At 52.6% G+C, this 22,968-nt stretch overlaps 1 protein-coding gene across 1 annotated transcript in view; it reads left to right on the top strand.

The window, feature by feature from the left end:
• LOC100899109 (potassium voltage-gated channel protein eag-like) overlaps positions 1–21,607 on the top strand; it is a 36,052-nt gene extending 14,445 nt beyond the window's left edge. The window contains exons 2-15 of the mRNA XM_003738540.1: positions 7,984–8,189; positions 11,201–11,406; positions 15,409–15,583; positions 16,877–17,051; positions 17,191–17,318; positions 17,832–17,995; positions 18,159–18,390; positions 18,593–18,883; positions 18,978–19,170; positions 19,326–19,649; positions 19,832–20,181; positions 20,821–20,923; positions 21,015–21,172; positions 21,245–21,607. Coding sequence (XP_003738588.1) covers positions 7,984–8,189; positions 11,201–11,406; positions 15,409–15,583; positions 16,877–17,051; positions 17,191–17,318; positions 17,832–17,995; positions 18,159–18,390; positions 18,593–18,883; positions 18,978–19,170; positions 19,326–19,649; positions 19,832–20,181; positions 20,821–20,923; positions 21,015–21,172; positions 21,245–21,607 — 3,068 coding nt within the window. The remainder of the gene's footprint in view (positions 1–7,983; positions 8,190–11,200; positions 11,407–15,408; positions 15,584–16,876; positions 17,052–17,190; positions 17,319–17,831; positions 17,996–18,158; positions 18,391–18,592; positions 18,884–18,977; positions 19,171–19,325; positions 19,650–19,831; positions 20,182–20,820; positions 20,924–21,014; positions 21,173–21,244) is intronic.
• Positions 21,608–22,968: the final 1,361 nt, after the last annotated feature.

Below are 22,968 nucleotides of genomic sequence, written 5' to 3'. Positions count from 1 at the left end.
GGATCCTGTCATCCCCGTTTGCAGCTGATCCGGGTGCGGAATCCTCGAAACGGATCTGGAGTCGTGGCCCGAGGCGAAGGGAGGGCTGACACAATGCCGAGATCGCGTCTGATTCATTCTTCAGATTATTGCCCTCTGGAGTGCTCAAATCCGACCGGGGAGACCGGGAAAGGTCGCTCGCCCTTTCCGAGCTCTTTTTCCCTCTTAATTCCCCATTCAGAAACCAGTGGACCGCTCGAGTCCGACGCCGAAGCTGTCGCCGTAATTAGCTACTTCACTCTTTCCGTTTCTTTCTGCTCGTGAAGCGCGGGTCGTGTTTTCAATCCCCTGCTCCTCTCTCCCTCTGGAAATTTCTACGATCATATCGTTTATTTCCCGTGCCTAGAACTCGCTCCGAAGGCTATGTGCGATCAGCAAGAGCGCACTCGTTGATAGCGTATCCCAAAACTAAACTTGGCACTCTACTCCAAAGCTTATTGCTCGTCAGCCCCGTCTGTCTGCGCATTCGACGTTCGTGGCTTGGTTCGGCCGGTCGTCTGGCGTCGGAGAAACCGACTCAGAACGAGCGTCTCGACTCGCAGGGACGGGCCCGAACGGGCGTCGAGAGGAGGGGGATCCAAGGAGAGAGATCGTCAGCGAAAATTCTACGACGCCCTGAATCCGTCAGGAAACGAGCAGTGGCTCCGCCGGAGACTTGGCGACGACGGTGGCTTGTAGTTAGTAATCCGACGGCGCAAAACACTCGAACACCGCGGCGCAGGCAATTCCTTTACGACTATTGCAGGACGCAGGGAGTTTCCAGGAAAGTTGCCGCGCTCGCCAGCAATCCTGTCGGCGCTCATGCCCGTCTACTCGGGGACGAGCCGCCCGAGCGGAACCGAAATATAACCGCCGACCGGCAGCGAAAAAAAAGGCTGAGTTAGTACCTCAGTGCTCGGATGAGTCGTCCTGGTCGTCCCCAAGATTTCGGTCTTTGAGATGAAAAGAGCCAATCTGCACCGGCGTCGCGTCGTCGTCGTAAACTATGTTCCGAGATGCACCTATCCGACCTCTCCGAGGACCTAGCTCGTAACGAAAACCCGCAATCCGCAAGGAGCCTACGCGCAGGCTCAAAGTCAGACTTTCCGCTTGCGAGTGCATGCGGTCCAAGATCCGGTGGCGAAAGAGGAGTAAAAACTGTCGCGACCTATGGTATTACGTGGGCTCATGTCCGGCAAAAACGTTGGCGCTTATGCAGCGGTCCGCCGAGTAAGTAAGTGAATGACTTGGCGACTCAGTGCGTGAGTCCTAAATTAGCTGCAACCTTGAGCGCGGCTACGCGGACTCCACGATTATAACTCCCTGGTAAGGCCATGAACAATGGAGGGGAGATGTGAGAAGAGACGGTGAATCGATTGCTCTGTCTGTGTATACGAAGAAGCGAGGGGACCACCCCGAGAGAGAGGAAACAGAAATCCAACGCTCACCGAGGGCAAGATGGAGGAATTCGAAGTGATCGACGGGAGGAGGCATCCGAATTATTTAGGTCTGAGGACGATCGAGACTTCCGGAAAGAGGAGGGGAGAGGGAGCTTGAAATTCCTCTCCGGGATTTCGTAGCGTTCTCCACCGTAATAAAAATGCCCACGGAGAAATTCCATCGCAGTGCTGGCGGTGGGCCGTTGACAGTTCACGGCCATCGATCCTCGAACGTGAATCGCCACTCTCCGCTCCAGGAAGCCCGATGCACTTTCGCTCAGGACGAGCGTGTTGTTCCAATCGAATCGTTGAACTGTCGTTGATGTTGAAAAAGCAACTTCATCACTGTCAACGTGATCAAAAACGAATGAAGGAAAACAATTACTGTTCCGGACGTCGACCCCACCCGTGTGGGATCCCAGAGAGGAGCGACCCATCCTCCCTCGATACGATGCGACGCCTGCTTGTTGATTCCCCGTTGCGAGACAGCTACAGATGGTCACATCCCCGACGTGGCAGGGCTGCGTGCGCACCTGTTCGTTCGCGGTGAAAAAGTACGGTTTGTTGTCCTTGCTCAAATCTCATCCTTGGGGACACGGTTCAATCATTTGGAGTCTCGAGCCGGAGCACGGTTTGCATCTCGACTGCGTCCTCCACAGCAGGCAATACCCCCAGGATTGCGGAATACAACTTGGTAAGCAGACGGGGTAAGCGCACTTCACCGGGTTCGACCTGGCCAAATAAATACGATACCCGCTGTCGAGAACGCAGCGCCGGCGACGTCGATTGTTGTCGAGTTCCTGCAATACCTGCGACTCATTCGACTGGATAGTCGACGAATCGTGGTATGTGTAACACAGCGCCGTGATGTATGTGTTCGATCGTCGTGCAAGCGGCTTCGGCGACTACTGATGTGAGAAATCGACCGAGAATTCATCTACCGCACAATTATCTGTCATTCAGCGAATGCTGACAGTTTTCGCGTTCCAAACGGTTTTAGGCGGGGCATCTTTCGGATTCTCCGCGGTGAATTCCAGCCTCTTTCCACGGACCGTCACCATGAAGTCTAGCAAACACATATTTCGAATCGGCAGCATCGACTGTGCGCTCGCTTCGGAAGAGTTCGCACGGTACCTGTTGGACGGCTTGGTTCGCTCGCTCCGCGATGCCGAGGAGAGCGGCGTACGTTGCAACACGCCCCGCCGGAGCGGAAGGAACTTTGAGGTGTTCTCTGTCTAGGAGCTTCTGTTTGAAGAGCGCATGGGGCGAGCCATGTATTGCTTTGCAGCAGATGAAACATGAGAGGAAACAAGACAAATAGTTCGGATTTTCCCAAGGGAAACCACTCCGCAACGCGGACTTGCTCCACGGACCAGAAATTTCCCAAAAGTCCTCCCTGACACGAATTGCAGTACCTTCGCCTGCAGGATCTGTGCGATTTACCGGAAAGGATCTCGCTCATTTTAATTTCGAGAGAACGCACCACAAGTATAGTTGTCTCGCGATTCGGTCGGAGTTCCTGTCCTGCACGGCACCGGCGATATCTGATCGATCTCGACCAGTGCCGACGTGTTCGGAACGAATCGATGAGGAGGAACACACGGCGCGTCCTTATATCACTCCAGAAGGGGCCTGAGGAGGACCCCACGGTGAACTTCTCGATATGCAGTTCGATGTGTGCGAGCCCTCACCTCTCGATCGACCGTAGATGTACAGCTATTCGTCCCTCCCGCTTCTTTCCCTCGTTTTCCTCGCACGATGTGCCCGTCGACCTCTGTCTCGCCTTTTCCGGACGAGAGATCATTGTTTCGAAAGTATTCTCTCACTTGGCCTCGCTTGCGCAAAACTCCGCAATTCCAGGCACGGCACTCGCGGGTAGAAAATCATAGGGCTGAGGGAAAATAAGCGGAACGCGGTTTTTATTCAAATTTCGAGCTGCAATAACGTTTTCCCACGAAAGTTGGCTCCAGCAGATATCCGCGTTCGGGTCGCAGTTTAAGGTTGCCCCAGGAGGCTGTCTCTGCCAGCCTGCCAGCCAGCAGCGGCGAGGATTCTAGCAGCGGTCTCCCGGGGCGCGTTTCCTGTGAGCAGTTAACCTGTGGGTCCGGAAGTCAGGAGCGAATAGGGCAGGAAAACACGAGTTCTCGTTAGAATAAAGCTTTTCGATCAGACAACGGATTCTCTGCGAGAAACAGCAGCAGCAACGCTTCCCAAAAGACGTACATGGTCGACAACGATGCACAGTTCTCCCTAGCTCGTAGCTCGCTCCCACTCTCGCACTAACGTCTCCACAGAGTCTGCCGGCCGCACGATTTACAGCCAGCCTTGGTCGGTCCTGGTCAATATTCGATGCCATGTCCAGCGGACACCACTCCGCTCCCGGGTCGGAAGTTATTCGGGAGGCAGAAAGGAAAAAAACATGCAAAAATAAATTTCTACTCATATATGTACATACGCTCGATGTCCCCTCAGGAAACTGACTCTCTGGACAGTGGATATCTTTCGGACGACGATGAGCACATTCCCCTACAGGCGACCAAAATATTCATTGGAAATTGGCTCGAGGGCGAGTGAATTGATCTCCCGGCTTGAAAATGCCGCCGAAGATCATGCAGATCGTTTTGCGATCGACGGCGAACGTCAATGGCCGTGCAAGCAGGACGGGCCAAATCGCCGCTCCGTCAGGGGAATGTCGCGAACTCGCACGATTTTTTGCGGCATTCAGCGTCCATGTTGCACTCCTTACCGAATCGCCCCCGGCTGACGAAGGAACGAATATCAACGGTTCTCGAAGAGACTGAGGGAACTTGGAGATATTCGCATCGGTGGTGGAGAATTCATTCGCCGGGAACGCCGAGCAGGTGACAATCACACGATTCTCGGAGGAAATCCTCCAGGACACCGGCGGAGCAAGCTCGAGCTCGCTGAATGGGAACCTCATCGGTGCACCATTTGGCTCGCGGGATATCATGAGCGACGATCGGCGCAGCTCATCCGCTTGCCGTGATGCAAGAGCTCATCGTTCCGCGATCATGGAGCTAAATTACCCAGCAATATGCGGGCTAGCGCAAGATATCGCTGAACCCGTCGCACTGAACGGGAACACCTGCCATACTCCTCCTCAGACAAGACATTGCCTTGCGTGCTGCGCTTCCGCAATTGCGCGGTACCTTGCGCCCCCAACTCGAACTTGTCCCCTCACCCCTCCGCAATCTCAAACGCTTTGCGCCGGATGCGTCGATGGAACAAGGATCATCCTGAATTCGGTGTGCCCGAAAAATGGATGTCTGACAATGAATTGTGAACAATTCTGAATGAGTTATCGCTATGCTGCTAAAAGTGTCAATAGCTGGCGAACGCAAATAATCGCGAGCGTCTGTGACGGGAGCTGCGGATTGGCGCAAGGAAAAATCCGCGAGAATCAGACAGTGGATCGTTTTGAATGTGAAGCACGTAGCTTTGACCGAGCTGACCTCCGCAACGGTATGAACTCGTGGTGGCAGCTCTCACTCGTTCCACTCGCTCACTTCGAGTAACACAGAATGTGAGCTCGTCAAAAGCATACGGACGCAGAGCAATGGGAAAAATACGACATTGACTCGGTCAGCGTTGCGCGGCTCGGCTCGGTTGAAGACATGACGCGGAAACAAAGACTGGGCGAAAGTTGTCGACCCGGTCCCACCTGCTGATTCCACATCGACTCTTCGCGCACACAATGACGCGCTCTGTCGAATATTCCCTGTTCGTTACACCACTCGGAACACATTCCACCATTGGTTTTGTCGGAGATTACTCCCGGAGGGGAATAGACATGAGCCCGGACCGTTCAAAGATTCGACGTATGGTGGGGCCCTGTTCCGCAAGCCTGCGTGGTAAATTACCGACTCGATACGATGTCGGAAATTCAGAATGGGTCCTGACAGCAGAGCTGCGATCGCACACTAGCGCTCCGGTGCGGGAATTATTGTGAGAGGAATCGCAGAGGAACGGAATCGGCAGCGAAGTCGTTCGGATCATCGTTGGGTCTTCCCTAGTGCCGGTGTGAAGCCGTGCCGGGGGAATTCCGTAAGCTCAGATAAGACTCGGAGATTCTACTTTCACAAGGAGCTGACGCCTCGCCGAAAATCCCGGCGCGTGGAAAAACGACGCGGATTCGAAACAATTCATCTTCGGGAGTTTCTTCCTCGCTTGTCCCGAATTCTGCTGACTAAACTCCTCGCGCCACCTGGTTATCGCCCTCGCGTTGATCATGGCGTGCAATCTGCGTTATCGTCCAGACGATCCGGAATCCTTTCCCGTCAATCTCCTTCCCATGAGCCCCGCAATCGAACCGATCCGCGTTGGAAACCGTCACGGATTCCCACCGCTCCTCTGGGATCGCTCTGCGTGGGTCTAAATCTCTGTCACCGAGTCCGAGACGGTGCGTTCCGGAGACGCACAAGATCGTTCGGGCCCCACCGGAGAGCGACCTGGACACCTCTCATCGTCTCGGCCCTTTCGATAGGCGTGACTGTCTGGTGACATGAATTCACGTGGCATTCGGACCATGACCTCATCTACACTTGGCCCGTAGCGGAGGCACGATCGGCCTGTGTCGTGATCAACGTGTCACGATGGAGCCGACGCAAGCCGCTCGGAACCGCTGCAGCCGTTCGTCGAAACAAACCTAATCGTCCTTTCGGCCTAATAGTTTCGTTGTGACCTTTCGCCGCTGTCGTATTTACCGCGACAGCGAGAATGATTTTCCCTCATGAAGACTGCCTGCTCGTCCTTGCGCATCACTGCGCGAAAACAAAAAGGAGTTCAATGAGACACGAGCGACGGACTACTTTCCCGTCAGAATTCTCTTCGCGTGAGCCGACGGATCTGGGCTCGATTCCCCAAGAGGAGCGCGTCGCTCATCGCTACTGTACTGAGGTCTCGAATACTTTCTTGTACGGCTGGTTGACGGAATGAGCGACACATCGGAAACCAAAAGACAGAGCTCACCCTTCCGCAAACCCAAATTGCGTGGCAAACTCCGATATGCCGTTCCCGGGGGAAGGATGGAACGAATATCCGGAGGAATGAGCGCTACTTGAATCGGCGATGAAGTTGCGGAGACCGATCGCAGTTCCTGATTACTATCATTCCATCCGTCGAACGAAGACGAACACGTGTATCATTAGAGGAGAGTGTCCCTCGTGAGATATGAATCGCCGGTGTTTTTACTGGTCATTCCGATCAGTCGAAGCGCGGAACTCCGCAGTCCGTGATTCCGTTCGGAAACCGCCGATGTTTCGGAACATCTATCGCACGATGAGGCCAGCAAAATCGGCGCCGAGACTCGGGTATTATTAAAACTCACGATGATGGAAGGGTGGGAATACGGCGCATGGGAACAGAAAGTTCCCTGCCGTTTTTTTCCTATCGGGAGAAGTTCTCCATACCATCTCTCTGAATAGGGAAGTCGAGATATTCTCCTGTCGGTTACCGCGGGCTGGAATCCATCACAGCTTCCCGATGCGTAGATATCAGACCTGCCGCTTCCTGGCTCGCGGTTAGCAACCGAGCAAAGCTCCAGAAACGCTTGGCGTGATGTATGTAGATTCGAGAGTTTCTGAGACTGAATCCTCTATCCTTTCGGATGCAGAACCTCTCGTCCCTGAAGGTACGTCGTTCCACCGAGACGGAGAGCACAAGAAAACTCCCCCGGGGAGGCGAGGGAGGCTTTCTCAGACAATTAGCCGCTCCGGTGTTCGCCTACGCAAGACCCCTAGAAGCGAAGGGAATGAGCCACGGCTCGTGAGGTCGTAGCCACCGTCGACGAATCTGACAAAGAGTCCGGTGGGCTGGATACCCGAGGTGCGAGGATCCGGCCGGAGCGGGTCTGTATCGATAGACGTGAGGAAAGACCGACGGAAACCTCCACGAGACCGAACACGGACCGCTGAATCCGTGTGTTGTGGTCAGTTTCGGCCGGGAGAGAAGAAAGCTCTCGGAGGGCAGAAAAGGGAGGGAGACAATTTATTTTATTACAGCTGCGTTCAGTTGTTCCAGCGCGCTCGAGCGAGAGCACATAGCTTCTTATATTGCAGTTGGTTAGCACAGTTGACCGCACGCTTAATCGCCATGCTACTACATATTGCCGCCACCGCCACCATCAGCATAGAAACACGCTGCTCGGAGACTAACCCGAGGAACGCTGCACTGGTAGTTTGCTTGCCAGAGGGGAATTCCTTGTGCAGTTGCTCCATTTTTACCCACCTGGAGATTGGACCGATGTTGTGTCGACACATCAAGACTTTCTTGCTGCAGGGCCATCTGTCCCGGACCTGTGGCTCTCGGTGTGCTCGAGTTCGTGTTCACGTCTTGGGCCCCGGCTCGAGATAGCGGAGTGATTCACGCGCTTATTATTGATTTTTGTCCTTTCTTCCCGAAAATCCGGTTGTTCGAAGAGTATTCCCGCTCTCCGTCGACTTGTTCCATAGGATTCTACAGATACCGAGGAATCCTAAAACTAACGACTTGTGCTCGTCTTTTGCAGCCGACTGCAGTTTCCTTCTCGCCAACGCTCAAATTGTGGACTATCCCATAGTCTACTGCTCGGAGTCATTCTGCAAAATATCGGGCTACAACCGAGCCGAAGTCATGCAAAAATCGTGCAGATGCGCCTTCATGTATGGCGAATTGACCGATCGCCAAACAATACAAAAGGTCGATCAGTGTCTGGAAAACCACCAGTCCGAACAGGTGAGTCTGAATCATAGGGAAACGGGGAAGTCGGGCAAGAGCCCAGACGAACGCAAGCAGAGGAGGGATAAATGAGTGGGGCTTGATCTTGGAGAGAATAAAGAAGAGCGTGTCGTGAGATGAAGACGCATGAGGAGCGCAGTGGGGAAGATTCTCGATTCTCGAGAGTCGCTCCGATTCCACCCCTCCCCCTTCCCCCTGTTTCACGTTCTCTGTTGGGGGCTGCGGCCACTTTTCTTCATCTTCTTGTCGGTGGTAGTTTGATGAGTGTAATTGAATTTCCCTCCCGGCTTGTTGTGAAGGGTTTTAGCTTTTCCACCTCAGCGGACATTCGCGTGAAACCGTCCCCGCCCCCCTTACTTCGCTCGTCCGTCGTTCTCCGCTCATGCGTTTGTCTGATATACGAGAGCGGGGCAGAAGGAAAGAAACTGAGTTTATTTTTATAAGGGTTCTTATGCACAGCATTTCGCGCCACCTCGCTGCCTGCATATTTAAGCAGAGCAAGGACGACGCTGCTCGCGACATCTTGATGGGAGACTTGGTAGGACACACATTTTCCAGTCGGGTTTCCGAAATGATTGATGAGACGGACTCGCGGGCCGGTCGTCGCTCATTGAAATGGGTTACTTGATTTTCCTCCCCTTTCCCCCTCCCTACGCCGTTAGTCCTTCTAAAGGACTCATGTTCTCTTGTCGGAGGAGTGTACGTGCCGATAGTTAAGGACCCTCGGGCTATGTCTCTCGGATACGGATCGTCCACGGATTCGACGCTGAAACAGAATTTTGTGGAACTTGGAACTCCCGTTATCCGCATGGGGGTCTGAAGGATTGGCTGTTTGTCTGGGGTTGCCAGGACTGGTTTTCGGTAGCGTCAGCTCCCCCTCGCTCCCGCCCTGGGTTTCCGGTTACTGTCGGATGGTCTGGATGAGAGGCGACACTTGAAGCGGGCCCTAATCATCCCAGTGCACAGAGACAGACAGCGATTCCGAAGGAGCGTGGGAAGCGCGAAGGGCGCCGGCGGACTTCTAGCGAGATCCGACGATATCACGGAAGAGAGAGGAGTTCGGAGGGGCATAATCAAGGCGAACGCGAGAGACGCCGAAAACTTTGTACCTCGAGAATTTCAACGATCGATACAAGAGTCGAGCTCCCAGGCCCTATGAGTTCTTCTGACAAGATCCCGCTCCAGACAAGCATACCTAGCCGAGCGGTATCTCAAGGCTTCCAATGGTGATCGAGTGGAAGACAATGGCCTCGTCTCTCCACAATTGAAGACAGCCATGGCGCGCCTCGAAGGCTTCGATGTCCTGAGTGGCAACTTGCAATGCTGCTTCCACTTATCGAGACACACTCGCTCAGGCAGCCGTGCTAGTTGTGTCGAATCGATCCGACGGCCTTGGTGTACTCGTCACTGGTTCATAATTCACGTCCGGTCCTCCTGGAAGCTAGGCCGACTCATTCCAGTAGTTGCTCTCTCCCTTTCGGCCTCGCCAGGCTCTTTATCGCCCACCGTGAAGTAGGATGGGACATTCGCTCGAGGGGACCCGCTCTACGGAAACTGTTACGCGGAGCATAATCTTGATTCAGCGATCCCGGCGAGAAAACGGGGATACGCACGCATTTCACAGAAGACTATCCTCCACTCCCCCAGACGCGAGCGCTGAATCAAATGATCGATGATTCTGACATCGGTAGCTACTTCGAAAGCAGCGGGAGCTTCTCCCAGTAGTCTGCTAAAAAAGAGTTGATGAATCCTTTACAGCTAGACTAGGATGAGCCTCCGTTCGGTCGACTCGAAAGTTTCGAACAGTAGAGTCGGACAGAATCGAAACTTATTCAGGCGGTCGTTTGAATTCCTCTCTCATCCCGAGTGCTATGAACAAGTCGATGGCGTTCGTGCCGCCGTCAAAAGAAACGGAAACCTCTTCGGAGCGGAACCCATTCGATGCGTCTCTCATGTACATAGCTAGACGTGTACGTCGAAAGTGACTCCGCAATTTCGAAACAAGGCTGTGCTCTTTCCGTTGCGCGAGCCCACGGACTATTTCATCGCTCGAACGGAGGCCGCTCGCTTATTGAAGACGCTTGACCTTGCGGCTCTTTCGGAGCAGCACATCTCGACCGTTTAGCTCCCCGTCGTAGGTCAAGGAGCAATCTCAGAATTGGATATCGGAAGGTTACTCCGCTATCTCTGACGCTCATCGAGCCCTACGATTCTGACCTTTGAACGGGTCAAAGGTTCGATATTCAAAGTCGACGCTAATCGAATATTTAATGCGATAGAGCCGAGAGGTAGTCAACGTTGATGCGCGGCACATGGCAGCCGCGAGCAGGATCCGTAAGGAAGAATGGGAACCGCGAGCTCAGTCCGCGATTCGGCTCTGAATAGTCATTATCCACCGCCCAGGTGTCGGGACGGAATGCATTGAATCTGTGCCGAGAGTCACAGACTGCCGAGTCGAGTGATCCTTCACGGGTACATCCAACCGCGACCAATAGCCTCTCTGTGCGTGGAGTCATAGGATGAACTTGCCGCGCGAACGAATGTTTGCGTAATTTGTCTACACCATGACAAAAGCCGTGGCAAAACCCTGCTGCACCGAGTCGTGGGGCACGGGATTGCCTAATCACTTCGAAAAAGATCAGTGACGAGTTGAACTTGGGGAAGGGATAATACCAATCTGTACATCGCACATTGAAACATTTTGCGAATTCGTCCATCTTCTGTAGAGAAGACACCGATGAAGAGATTTCACGGTGAGCAGAAACTTGTCGATGGTGACGCCGTCCGAAGGAATCATACAATCGATGGGCAAACAATAAAAGTCCCAGTCTCTCGCGGTCTACGACACTCTGGACGTAAACGACGTTACCTAGAGGGAAAAACAGCAGTCGTTGCACGGAGGAATCGACGGAGGGACGGAGGGCTGAGCGAAAAACCTACGAATGGACAGAGCAACGGAAGACGGGGGAGGTTCTGGCTCAGATTGTCACCGAAGCGCTTTGTTGCAGGTGGAGATCCTACTCTACAAAAGGAACCGGACACCACTATGGCTACTCTTACACGTAGCTCCCATCAAAAACGAAAAGGATCTCGTCGTTCTGTTTCTCCTGACATTCCGAGATATCACCGCTCTGAAACAACCTCTGGATGACGACGCTGCTAAGGCGGGCCTTTCGAAGTTCGCCCGTCTGGCCCGATCCGTTACCAGAAGTCGGTAAGTCTTTTCGCACGTTTTCACTCGCCGGCAGGAAGCTTGACGGAGCCCGTCCTCCGGACCGTAGACATCTCCTGAGTAGAGTGCGAGCATTCGGGCGGCGTCACCCGTCCTCCGCTGTCATCCGTCGCGGCGCAGGACACATTCATGCCTTGCAGGAATCAGCCATTCGGGCTGGCGAGCCCTATTAATAGGCGTTCGCATCGGTCGATCGCAATAATTCAAATGGCCTCTCCCCCTCGGGCGAAGCTCTATGATTAGAGAGGAACTCCAACCCGTGGACAGGGGAACAAAGACAGGCTTTAGCTCAGTTATTTAATAACTTCGATATTGGTTTTTGCGCCAACCGCAAACCGGTCATCGCCGGTGCCGATCGCTCGACAGCATTGATGAAACGTCAGGAAAGAAGCAATTGGAGGGAAAAACACCGCGCGATGCGAAAGCACGTAGCTCACTCGCCATCGGCTCACAATTCGACGATGGTAGCACTGATCGAGACGAGCCAAAATCCTGTTCCGTTCTTCCTTCGGTTTTCCTCCACAACTCCTTAGCAATGGGTCCTGTGTCGGCCTGAAATTCGAAGCTCCGCGTCAGTTGCGTGCATCGGAATGTATGGTATTCAGAGAAACAAGAGCCATGGCGAGGATTTATTGCTACCGTGTCGGCAGGCTGCCCCGATCAGAAAAAGCAGGCGAGAAACTCGAGGGGGAATCCCGCGGGCCGGGATCGAGCTGGATCGGCTCCCCGGTAGGTGTGCAGGTCCGTCTACTACGTCCGTACCCTACGGAGACGACGATTACAGAGGAGAGAGGAGCGAGCGGCCCCAAGTGCATAGTAATGAGAGGGTTGAAAAAGTTTATTATAACATAGGATTAAATCAGTCCTCATTAGCTCGCGCGTGACGACACGGGGTAAGGTCAGCGCACTCGCAGAAGACGTCGTCGGGATTCTACCCTCTCTCGACTCTTCTAACGGCTCGTGTGATAGAAGTTTGCCAAAGGCGTGCCAAAAATTGCTTCCCGCGGTCGGGAAATCGATGTAACATCGATTTAATTTTAATTTTGAAAAACCAGACGTCCTTTCCTGCTCCGAGCTCGATCCCGCATTCCAGCCGCGACTTAATTGGAGTCGGATGGACCCCAGGTTGGGTCGGTCAGCCATGCAGCCATGGAGTTTCCCGTCAGCCTCGGGAACGCCGGGCCCGCGTCATTAGCGAGACAGATCGGTGATTCTTTTCACTCCCGAATCGTCGCCTCGGGTCTGCTCTGAGGAAGTCGTTGCCAATAAATGACTTGTTTTCATCGGCGAATTTCTGCGTGGAAAGGAAAAGCTGTGTTTAAGGTCGTCCCGTAGTGTCTGTATCTATTGACGATTGTTCCCGCCTTTCTCCGGGAGCAGCGGCCCGTAGATGAATGATGGGACGGACGGTACCACCAGAGCAATAAATTCCTTCGGTTGATCGCTGTGCGATCGCGATCTCTGTATGCGTAGAAAATCACGTGAATTGCGAGTCGGCTGTCGAAAGCGATGAAGGCGAGTGAATGGGAAAAAGAGTCGAAAGAAAGCAAGCCGGCGCCACTGTGTACATCTATCAGAGCGAAAACCGTCTATTTATGTACGGCATGGTATTCAGCGAGTCGCGATCGCTGGCGGAGGAGAAACACCACCGAGAGAGGAACCGGGGAGATTTTTGGCAATGTCAACTCGAATCATCAGATCCACTAGCAACGAGATTATTGCGACGGATTGCTCTGCAGTTCCCGCCCAACAGACGCAAAAGGCTCAGCCGAGAAGCGCCTCGCTTCGGCACTGGATTAGAGAGCACCCGGAGCCAAGCGTCCGCCTATATCAACAAGAGCTTTACTTCGATTCCCTTCTACTTCCCAATTATGGAATTGCTTTTTGGAGTTTCGACCGGTTGAGCGAACATCTCTTGCTCTCCGGGCAGCGCTACCTGCACTCAGCCAGCGGTCCTCGGGGAGCTTGGCACCAGCAAATTTGCCGAAAGGTCATTCCTTCCTCTGTCAAGACAGTGACTGGCAATTCCCTCAGCTTTCACCTCATGTCCTCGTCGTCTTCGTCGTCGTCCTCCGGCTCTTCCGATTCTTCCAACGGGGGGACCGAAAGTCCTCGGGTCGATTGCATGTCTGCTGCACGCAGGTCTATTTCCCTTGGCACAGGACGACAGCGAGCCCGGAGTTGACATCGGAAATCGTCGTCGATCGACTCGATTTGTTTCGATTTCGAGTTCGCTCAAAATATTCAGGAGAATCTCGGACTGAAACGGAGAATTCCGGACTGAGAGGAGCGCGCTCACCGGAATAATCTCGAACCCCAATCGGAGCTCGATTTCATGGCGCGCGAACACGTGTCAAATCAGCAACAAGTTCCTTGCGGCGAACTTCTGGATGCTGAGTCTTGCCCTGTGCGAGGCTTAGGCACAAAATGAAATCAGATGAGACTACCGAGCTACTGCAGGACACTTTTTCTCGACGCATGATCAGAGTCCCGCCATCGACGACCTCTTGGATTAGCCCTGGAAATACATCGAATCCTCGAATTGGGTGAAAACTCAGCGCTCTCGCAGCCTACGGTCCCTTCCCACGGCACCACGCTGGCTCCTCTTAGCTCGATGTGTGTTTTCCTCGAGGTCTATGGGATTCATTTGCTTTTCGGAAACGAGGATAAAGAGTCGTGTCGGGCGAAGTTGCTCCACCGAAGGCGATAGCTATTAGAGCGGCTCACTCACTCCTCGATCCTGCCGTGGTCTTCCCGGGAACGCAGATGAGGCGGCAACGGAAGGTGCTAATACCATGACATGTCTTTTCGGGGTATTACAGCTCCTTTTTCCTCTCTCAGGATGCCTCTTCTACTCACGGTGACTTGGGAGTACTCCAACGTTCGAATGGTTCCGATCGACAAGAGTTCACCGCGTCGGAAAACAAGTCATTTTGTCTGAGCTCGCTCCCTGAGTAGTTCAGGGAGCCTTGTCGACACCTGCCGAAATTCGTCTTGGCAATTTGATCGATGAGCGGTCTATCCGACAGGGGTTCGATAGCCCTTGAATTTCGGTTTTTCCCGCCTGAGAGCCTAACTTGTTTCTGTTAGTGGAAATCATTGCTGGAATCTGAATTAGCTAATTCTCGAGACGAGCAACGGCGGTCCGTCGAGCCTAGCAGGGAGCTCACGGTCCGAAGATGCCCGATAGTCGAATTCGATTCCGTCTGCTGGTGGAAGGAAGGGTTGGGGCTTCATCTCTCTGAAGGGAATAAACAAGATTAGCCGCCTAGCTGCAGGCTCCTTTCGGTCGATTGCGACAAGCACAAGCGGTTACGGAAATCGCATTCGCTCGTTCTCAATCTTCTCTGCTCGTCTGATTGCACAACAGGGACTAAGGAAAACGAGAAAAACAAATGAAATTCCTCGGCTTCCCTGCTGGCCACGAACTCCCGTCATGAGATGTAGACTCAAATCCGTTGATGCGTTCGATGCTACATGGATCAGAGCACGAGACCATTCTCGAATATGATGCGAAGCTGCGTCTCATGAGACGTTCGACTGGGAGAAGATCTCCAGCTGCTGAGGTATCGGGGTACGAGGCCCTGCAGACAAACTAATCCAGCTCAAGACATGGAACCGTCACAAACTCACTCAGGGATGTGTCTAGGGCCTCGACGGTGCCGCCAGCTCTGAACACACTCCACTCAATCTCGTATAGTCTAGGTACGTAGAGAAAAGCTCCGCGACAAAACATTCGTCTCTCCGCGAGGGAAGTAACAGGAAAAGGATCCGCATGCGCTTCGGAGATTTCGCAGGATTTGCGCGGTAATCAAGGCTGAAGGCTGAAGGCGACGAGCAGCTCGGTGATATCATGGTCTCCGAAAACGAGAGGCCCAGTAGATCAGGAAAAAATCCGCGAATGAATATTCCCTAATAGCGATTAGAGAGTTCGCATGGGATTGACGGAGACAGCTCGCGAAATAATCGATCATTCCCCCGCAGGTCGGTTCTGGTGCAATTCTCATCTCACTTGCCGGTGGCTATCAAAAGTGAACACAGCTCTAAACAGTCCCAGATAGCGCACATGATGAGCTTAAATGCTGAGGTACTTCCACAATACCGTCAAGAAGCTCCGAAAACACCACCTCATATTCTGCTTCACTACTGTGCCTTCAAAGTAAGTACCGAGCTTAATCTCCTCGCCATCAGTCTGACCGGAATGTCGGAAATTCCGAGTTGAGGGATCATGTCATGCTGAAAAAAGGCTCTCCGAACCTCGGAAACGCGTCTGCGTGCGAGAAATTCGCGGGAATTCTGTTTTGGCTATTTGCTCCAAGTCATGTCCGGTAATCCCCACAAGTAATATGTATCGCAGGCCAAAATAAAGCTCTCGGCTTGTTGCTCGACGTCCCGAGACGCCCCATGAATGAGGATAGCCATTTATGGCGACGCTGGAGCTGAGTGAGATCATCGCGAGTAGAGGATACGATCAAGGATATTTCCTGGTGATGACACCAACGACGATCCCTTGAGGTTTCCCGATAGGTTCCGCTCCTCGCACGCGGTCTAGCCGATGGATCGTGCAGCAGGACACTCAGAAGTGCCTCTCTGACTTGAGCATATTCTGGAGGTTCGTCGGTCTGTCCCAAGCTCCCTGGATGAGCCTACAAGATAGAGGAAGCCGCCATTTTCTATTTCTCTGCTGAAATCGCGGGATCTCGATGCGCACATGATATCCCCCATGGCTGGGGACCTGAGATCTATCGAAAATGACTCGTCCCCCGATTGGAAACCCGCTCGCCGCAGCTCATTGTTCATCCGTTCTTGATCCTTACACTGTTCCCCCATCGCTCTCCAACCCTTGCCTCTAGGAGCCCGGGACGCACTCAGGCGGTGGACAGTATAGTCAACAGAATCAGAGGTAGATAGCATTGTTATCTTTTGAAGTCAGCTTTCCCATGAGGCGACGAACTATGGCCGAGAGCAACAGGGCGTATACCGCGCACATTAAGTACAGGCCTCCTATCTTCCATGACAGTACCCTCGCAGGCGACCAGCTAAGGCTCTGGTGAAAGCCCTGCATTCGAAATTTTTCGCATCCTGCTCCATCTTCCATGAACTCGTTCGGTCGAAGAATAATCCACTCCAGAATGTCCTTACGAGTTTCCCTTGGATCGGGCAATCCTCGCTCGCGGGTTTTCAGACAAAGTTTCTCGAGCCCCGTGCAGAACGCGCCGGTAGATCATCGTTGGGCTCCTGGTCCTGGGCAGGAGATGTCTCCAGAGCTTCCCCCGAGTTTAAGGCTGCAGTCAATCAGATTGGATAGCATTATTTTTATTTGTGACGCTCCGACGTTGTTCAGGGAGCTCCGATATTGCTCTGCAGCCCAGGATGTGATTTCTCTTCCCAAGGCCGGTTAATTTGTAGGGTTGTCACGGCGATCGGGAATAACGCAGAAACCTCGTTCCAGGCAATATGGGATTGGATAATTCTCTGTTTAACGTTCTACACTGCAATAATGGTGCCGTACAATGTGGCATTCAAAAACAAAACGTCCGACGATGTCTCATTGCTTGTTCTGGACTCAATCGTCGACGTGATATTCTTCATTGATATTGTACTAAACTTCCACACAACCTTCGTGGGTAAGGAATTCTTATTCTGAGTCGTGGGCGCGATAGAGCTCTTGGAGCCACAACCTCCGGATATAAATATTCAGTTTAGGAGTGCGGCTTCTGGATGCGAATTCTGAACATTTGTTGACTCGGCCTCCATTGTTTGCAGGTCCCGGAGGCGAGGTCGTCTCGGACCCTAAGATCATACGAATGAATTACCTGAAAAGTTGGTTCACCATCGACCTACTGTCCTGTTTACCCTACGATGTATTCAATGCCTTTGACGGAAGTGAAGATGTACGTATACTCGACGTCTGCCGACACCGACGTCCGGGACTCTATTCTGGATTCAATCGTTGACTGTTCCGCAGCCTTAAGCAGGCATTGTGGACGTCGCTGTCGCAAAGATCGGCTACCGCGACGGCGGCCCAGTGGAAGCGGAAAACCATCTTCGGCGAAGCATTTTACGGGCTTCCTCTCAGCTAGACCATAAAAGTTGAACTCTTTAAGGTCGCGCTCTCCTAAGGGAGCCCGGACGCGCCGACGGCTTCAGACCGTAAAAATAAGAGCGCGGTCATCTTGAACGAAACTCTTTATTTTACGTTTATCATATCAGCCGCAAGATTCCGGTGACTCGATGATCGAGCCTCTCATACAAACTGCAGCAGAAAAGAATTGCAGACTGATGGCGGATAGCGTCCCGATATAAACAATACGAGATTATTCGCCTGCATCGGCAGAACGTCTGATTCATGTGCTGGAGTATTCGTGCATGTCTCGATATACTGACTTCGATCCCATTGATTTCAGCAACAAGGCATCGGGAGTTTGTTCAGCGCATTGAAAGTCGTTCGACTCCTCCGATTGGGACGGGTTGTCCGTAAGCTGGATCGATATTTAGAATACGGTGCTGCGATGTTAATCTTGCTGCTATGTTTCTATATGCTTGTCGCGCATTGGCTCGCTTGCATTTGGTAAGTTGACCATCGAGTAGGAACTTGTCGTATCGTCGATCGAATATATGTACAATTCGAATGCGTCCGCAAGGATTGTGGGAAGGGGTAGGAGAAGAAGACGACGACGGCGTCGACTAACGAAAACAATATCAGTCCTATAAGAGCCTCTCGCCTCTCGCAGGTACTCGATCGGACGCAGCGATGCTGAAAATGGATATACCTTCAGTTGGCTCTGGAAGTTGGCAAACACAACAAAAGAAGAATTCCGATTTTTCTATCCCGGCGGCGGGAAGGCTGAACTGAAGGGGGGTCCTGCAAGGGGCACCATGTACGTCACGTCCCTCTACTACACAATGACCTGTATGACTTCCGTTGGCTTCGGAAACGTCGCCGCGGAGACCGACAATGAAAAGGCAAGCGACCGTTCGCATAGCGACAGCTAGGCCGTTGGCGGAGCTCATCCTAGTCCTGACAACAGCACATTATGACGTATATAGCTAGAGGCCTGACAATATCGAGGCTCGACGGAATCGACTCCCTCGTTTCGGGAAACTTGGGAGACGCGAATGATTCGAATCGTGTTGGAACAGAGAAAACATCGGCTTGTCGTTGCAGGTGTTCACAATCTGTATGATGGTGATAGGAGCGTTACTTTATGCCACGATCTTTGGACATGTAACGACAATCATCCAGCAGATGACTTCGGCCACTGCTCGCTACCATGAGATGCTGAACAACGTGAGGGAGTTCATGAAGTTGCATGAAGTTCCCAAGGCACTCAGTGAGCGCGTCATGGATTACGTCGTTTCCACGTGGACAATGTCTAGGGGCATTGACACTAAAAAAGTTTTAGGCTACTGTCCTAAAGACATGACGGCCGATATCTGTGTACACCTAAACCGAAAGGTAAGCTCATCGATAAAATTCGAACCTTCACAGTGTTCCTATAATTTTTGTCGAGATCCGTTGGTTCCACCGAGGATGTATTCTCGTCCTTCAGGTCTTCAACGAACATCCGGCGTTCCGACTTGCCTCGGACGGCTGCCTGCGAGCCTTGGCAATGTATTTTTCCATGGATCATTCGGCGCCCGGGGATCTCCTCTACCACACAGGGGAATCGATAGACACGCTGTCTTTTGTCGTGTCAGGAAGTCTGGAAGTCATCCAAGATGAAGAGGTCGTTGCAATCTTAGGTGAGTCGTCAAGAATGCGCGGGTGGTTGCAGGGAGCATTTCGGCGACAGGTGTTATCACTTCGCTCCCACAAGAGTGACATGGATTCTCCTCCACGGCGGACGGGAAGTTTCCCGGAGGCATTTCATTGATTTTCTCTTCGACATGGCTTCCAGGAAAAGGCGACGTGTTCGGTGACTGCTTTTGGCGGGAACCAACGATAGGCCAAAGCTGCGCCAACGTCCGCGCTTTGACGTACTGCGATCTACACTCGATTAAGAGGGACAAGCTCCTGGAAGTTCTAAACTTCTACCATGCATTCGCAAATTCGTTCGCCCGGAATCTTCTTCTAACCTACAACCTACGACATCGGTTGATATTCAGAAAAGTATCTGACGTCAAACGGGAAAAAGAACTCGCAGAACGACGTAAAAACGAGCCTCTGCAAGAATTGAGTCAAGACCATCTCGTTCGAAAGATCTTCTCGAAGTTCCGCAAAGGTTTGAAAGCTGATTGTTTGTGGTCCTCCGGTGAACCCGGCCCGCCTGCCCTCTATTCACTCCTCTTCACACTCCGCCCTCTCACCAGCTTGAGCCCGAATCCTCGGGATCCGGTCGCTCTCTTTGACGATTGAGCGGAGTTCGCATATCTGATGCGTCTTTTTTCTCCACGGAAATTCCAGCCTCAACCGTGGACCAGCAGCACAGACCGCCTTCGATTGACCTTGAGAAAGGCAACATGACGGCATCGTTTCCAGCTGGCGGAGAAACACCCGCTTCTAACCCCGTACACCCTGGCCACCCTGCCTCGCACGCACCCCATGTCCCGCTACCCCGCAACGTGTCAATCAACGTAAGTGAGCCTCCGGCTCCTAGCGCATTGCACCCCTCGGCGGGCCCGAAGCTGTCCAGATGGGCCGCTCTCCGTTCCGATTCCAAAGAGAACACCGGCACAACAGCCGCTGCCGCGACTCCGACGACCACAACGATAACCACCACGTCCTCGACCGGTGCGCCAGAAGTCGCTGAGAAGGTAAGCCAAGCTTACGGAGCCAGAACATTAATGAAAAATCCATCTCCCGCAGAAGCACCGAGGAATTTTTCGGCGGATTCCTGTGTAGATAGAACACGATAGCCAGAGTGAACGTCGATTATTATGGGGGGAGGAATTCCCTACAGGATCCACACTTTGATGATTCGTTGAAGTTCCACTCCAACGAATCATTTCGGAGGGTAGATTGAAAACTCACATTGCCAATGTAGGGCGGCTGAGTCCCATTGAGAACTTCGGAGCATTACTTCGGACAATAACAAGCGATTCTATCATCTGGGGATGCACCGAGAGAAAGAGAATGATCTCGATGTTGCGAAAGATCCAATGGTATGGAACAGACTCGAATCTATTCATCGGGATGTGTAGGAGGTCCGAGAGTGGGATTTTTTCAGTGGAGCTTCTGAAGTGCGGCATCCATTGGTAGAAATCTCGAGGAGAGCATTCCGCCCTCGATCGATTCGCAGCCCCGGAGCGAAGTCGAACGATCATCCGAAGGATTGATTGGGGAAACGACAAGAAAATTAATTGAGATGACTCCGGTTCGATCGCAGCCAATTTTGAGCAAGCCGGAGGACACTGGATCGTCTCATCGTTCCCCTCTACTTTTCTCGCTTTCAGGAAGGAACAGATTCGGCAGCGAGTAAAGGTTCCTCAAAAGTCTCCACCGGAAACGGTGGCGGCCAAACTCCTAGTCAAGCAGCTACTAGATTCTCCAAATGGGGTATGTCGTCTATGAGGCTAGCGATTCCAGAGGGATCTTCTCGCATAGGATTCCCGGAAAATCTTATTTAACGCGCCTTCCCACTCGACAGGGAAGACCATGGCGAGTTCTCGTCACGAAACCATTGAGGAATCAGCTGGAGAAATCAGTGTCAGTTCTGATCAGAGCACTGGAGCGACTAGGGTTCCAGCGATCATGGCCGCCCCTTCATCGGGCCAACAGGTCGCGCCTCACGCAGATTACCAACAGGTTTGTTCCGGACTCCCGGCGTGAGTACACCGAAAGACTCCAGAATGCTTAACGAGCTCCCGTTCGATCCAGGTTCTCGCGAATCTTGTGGATATGCGGATCGACCTGAAGATGGAGCTAGGACGAATACATCAGAAGATCACCAAGATCGATCACTCGTTGGAGGAGTTTTTGCATCGGCAACCCGGCGCTCCACCGGGTAGACCGGCACTCCCTCATCCGGGATCGGAGGGCAGCCTTGAGACGGCTCATAGACAAGGAGGGCCCCAAGATCTAGCAGTTCCGGAGATCATGGGAGTGGGCCAACTTGCCATTCAAGAAGCCCGACTTCTATCAGAAGCACAGGGAACTGCTAGACGTAGAAGTCACGATGACGAAGCGACAGACGACGGAGGAACAACGGGCGGCGATAACAGCGCCGCCCTTCCTCCGTGAGGTCGATTTTAGACTTCGTACAAAGAGAAACTTGATGGTAGAAAGTGAGTCGTAACTACACTTCGTAATCAACCCCAAGGACAAGCAGTACCCGAGCTGACGAAGATGACGAATCTCAAGAACCTTGGCTCGAGTGCCGGCCGTGAGAACTGTTTTACCACTGTTGACATTTTTCCTATTCTAATCCTCTTTCTTCCGAGAACGTGTCATTGAATATAATTTCCTCTCCGAAGTACTGACAGGAACCAACGGTTCCTCAGATTCGAACAGCGAACTGTCGCTGCGAAATATTAGGCGGACCCAAAACGAGTAGACTTCTCCGCATCCACAAGATATCCTCCAAAGGAGGGTGATTCTGAAGTACGCGGTCGTTATCGCGGAAATTTCATTTTTATTATCCAAATAGACTTCGCCTGACAGTCGGACCACGATCTCGAATGCCGGAGTGGAAGATGAGCCGAATCGCTGAATTCCCAGCAGCGGATCAAGTACAAAAGTGATTATTTCGTGTTACATGCACTCTGCCATTGTAGCTCTCCATTACGAAAATGGTCGTTACACATTTCTCGCACCACGCCCTCCTTTGTGGAAGCGAGTCTTGTCTGGTCGATCGAGACCTATTGAAACATTTCATAAAAGTCGACATTTCCGAAGCGCGATTGGGAACCTGTACGGCTCAGCTGAGCGTGGGCCGCGAAGCCAAACGCAAGTTGGAGTCGTCCGACCATGCTCGTAGTGAACAAATTTTAAACCCCTCGGATTGGTTGGCCACAACTTGCGGACTATGAAACGTCTCAGTTGACACAGGGCGAAGGCCATCGATACTTCGGTGAATCCGGAGGAGTCTCATTCACTCATCCGGCTCGAGACACGTTCCAGAAAAATCCCACGACGGTGGTAATAGTTGCGAAGGCAGCAATCACAGGGGGCCAACGAGACCCCACAAGCTAAGGTTGTGAATCATTCATCGTGATTTCGTACTGCGAGTCGCTGACATGCTCCGGCGTACCAGTCATACGGAGTGGAGCTGCGAGACCGCGGCGGAGAGGGCGAAAGAACAACAATTGAACCCGACGAACGACAGCCCGAAACTATGTATGAATACCTTGCATGTTCTACCCTGGGGACCATTGTCCCAAGATCCTTCCCGGAAACCAGAGGAAACGCTGCATGTGTCCCCAATCCTTTTCCAATTCGAGTCAAGAAGCCTTTTCTCGACTTGATCGAATCTTCCCTCGGTTCCACGACCATACCCCGATTGCTTCCCCCGCTCCCCTCACCTCAGACCGACCTTGCTTCCGACACGAAACGTCAACAAAACCTGATGCACATGTTAGCTAAATGGCCGAGAGATCTTCGAA

The sequence above is a fragment of the Galendromus occidentalis genome, unplaced genomic scaffold, assembly GCF_000255335.2.
Source record: "Galendromus occidentalis unplaced genomic scaffold, Mocc_1.1 scf7180000076006, whole genome shotgun sequence".
Taxonomy (NCBI): domain Eukaryota; kingdom Metazoa; phylum Arthropoda; class Arachnida; order Mesostigmata; family Phytoseiidae; genus Galendromus; species Galendromus occidentalis.
This window is presented reverse-complemented; position numbering and strand designations above follow the sequence as displayed.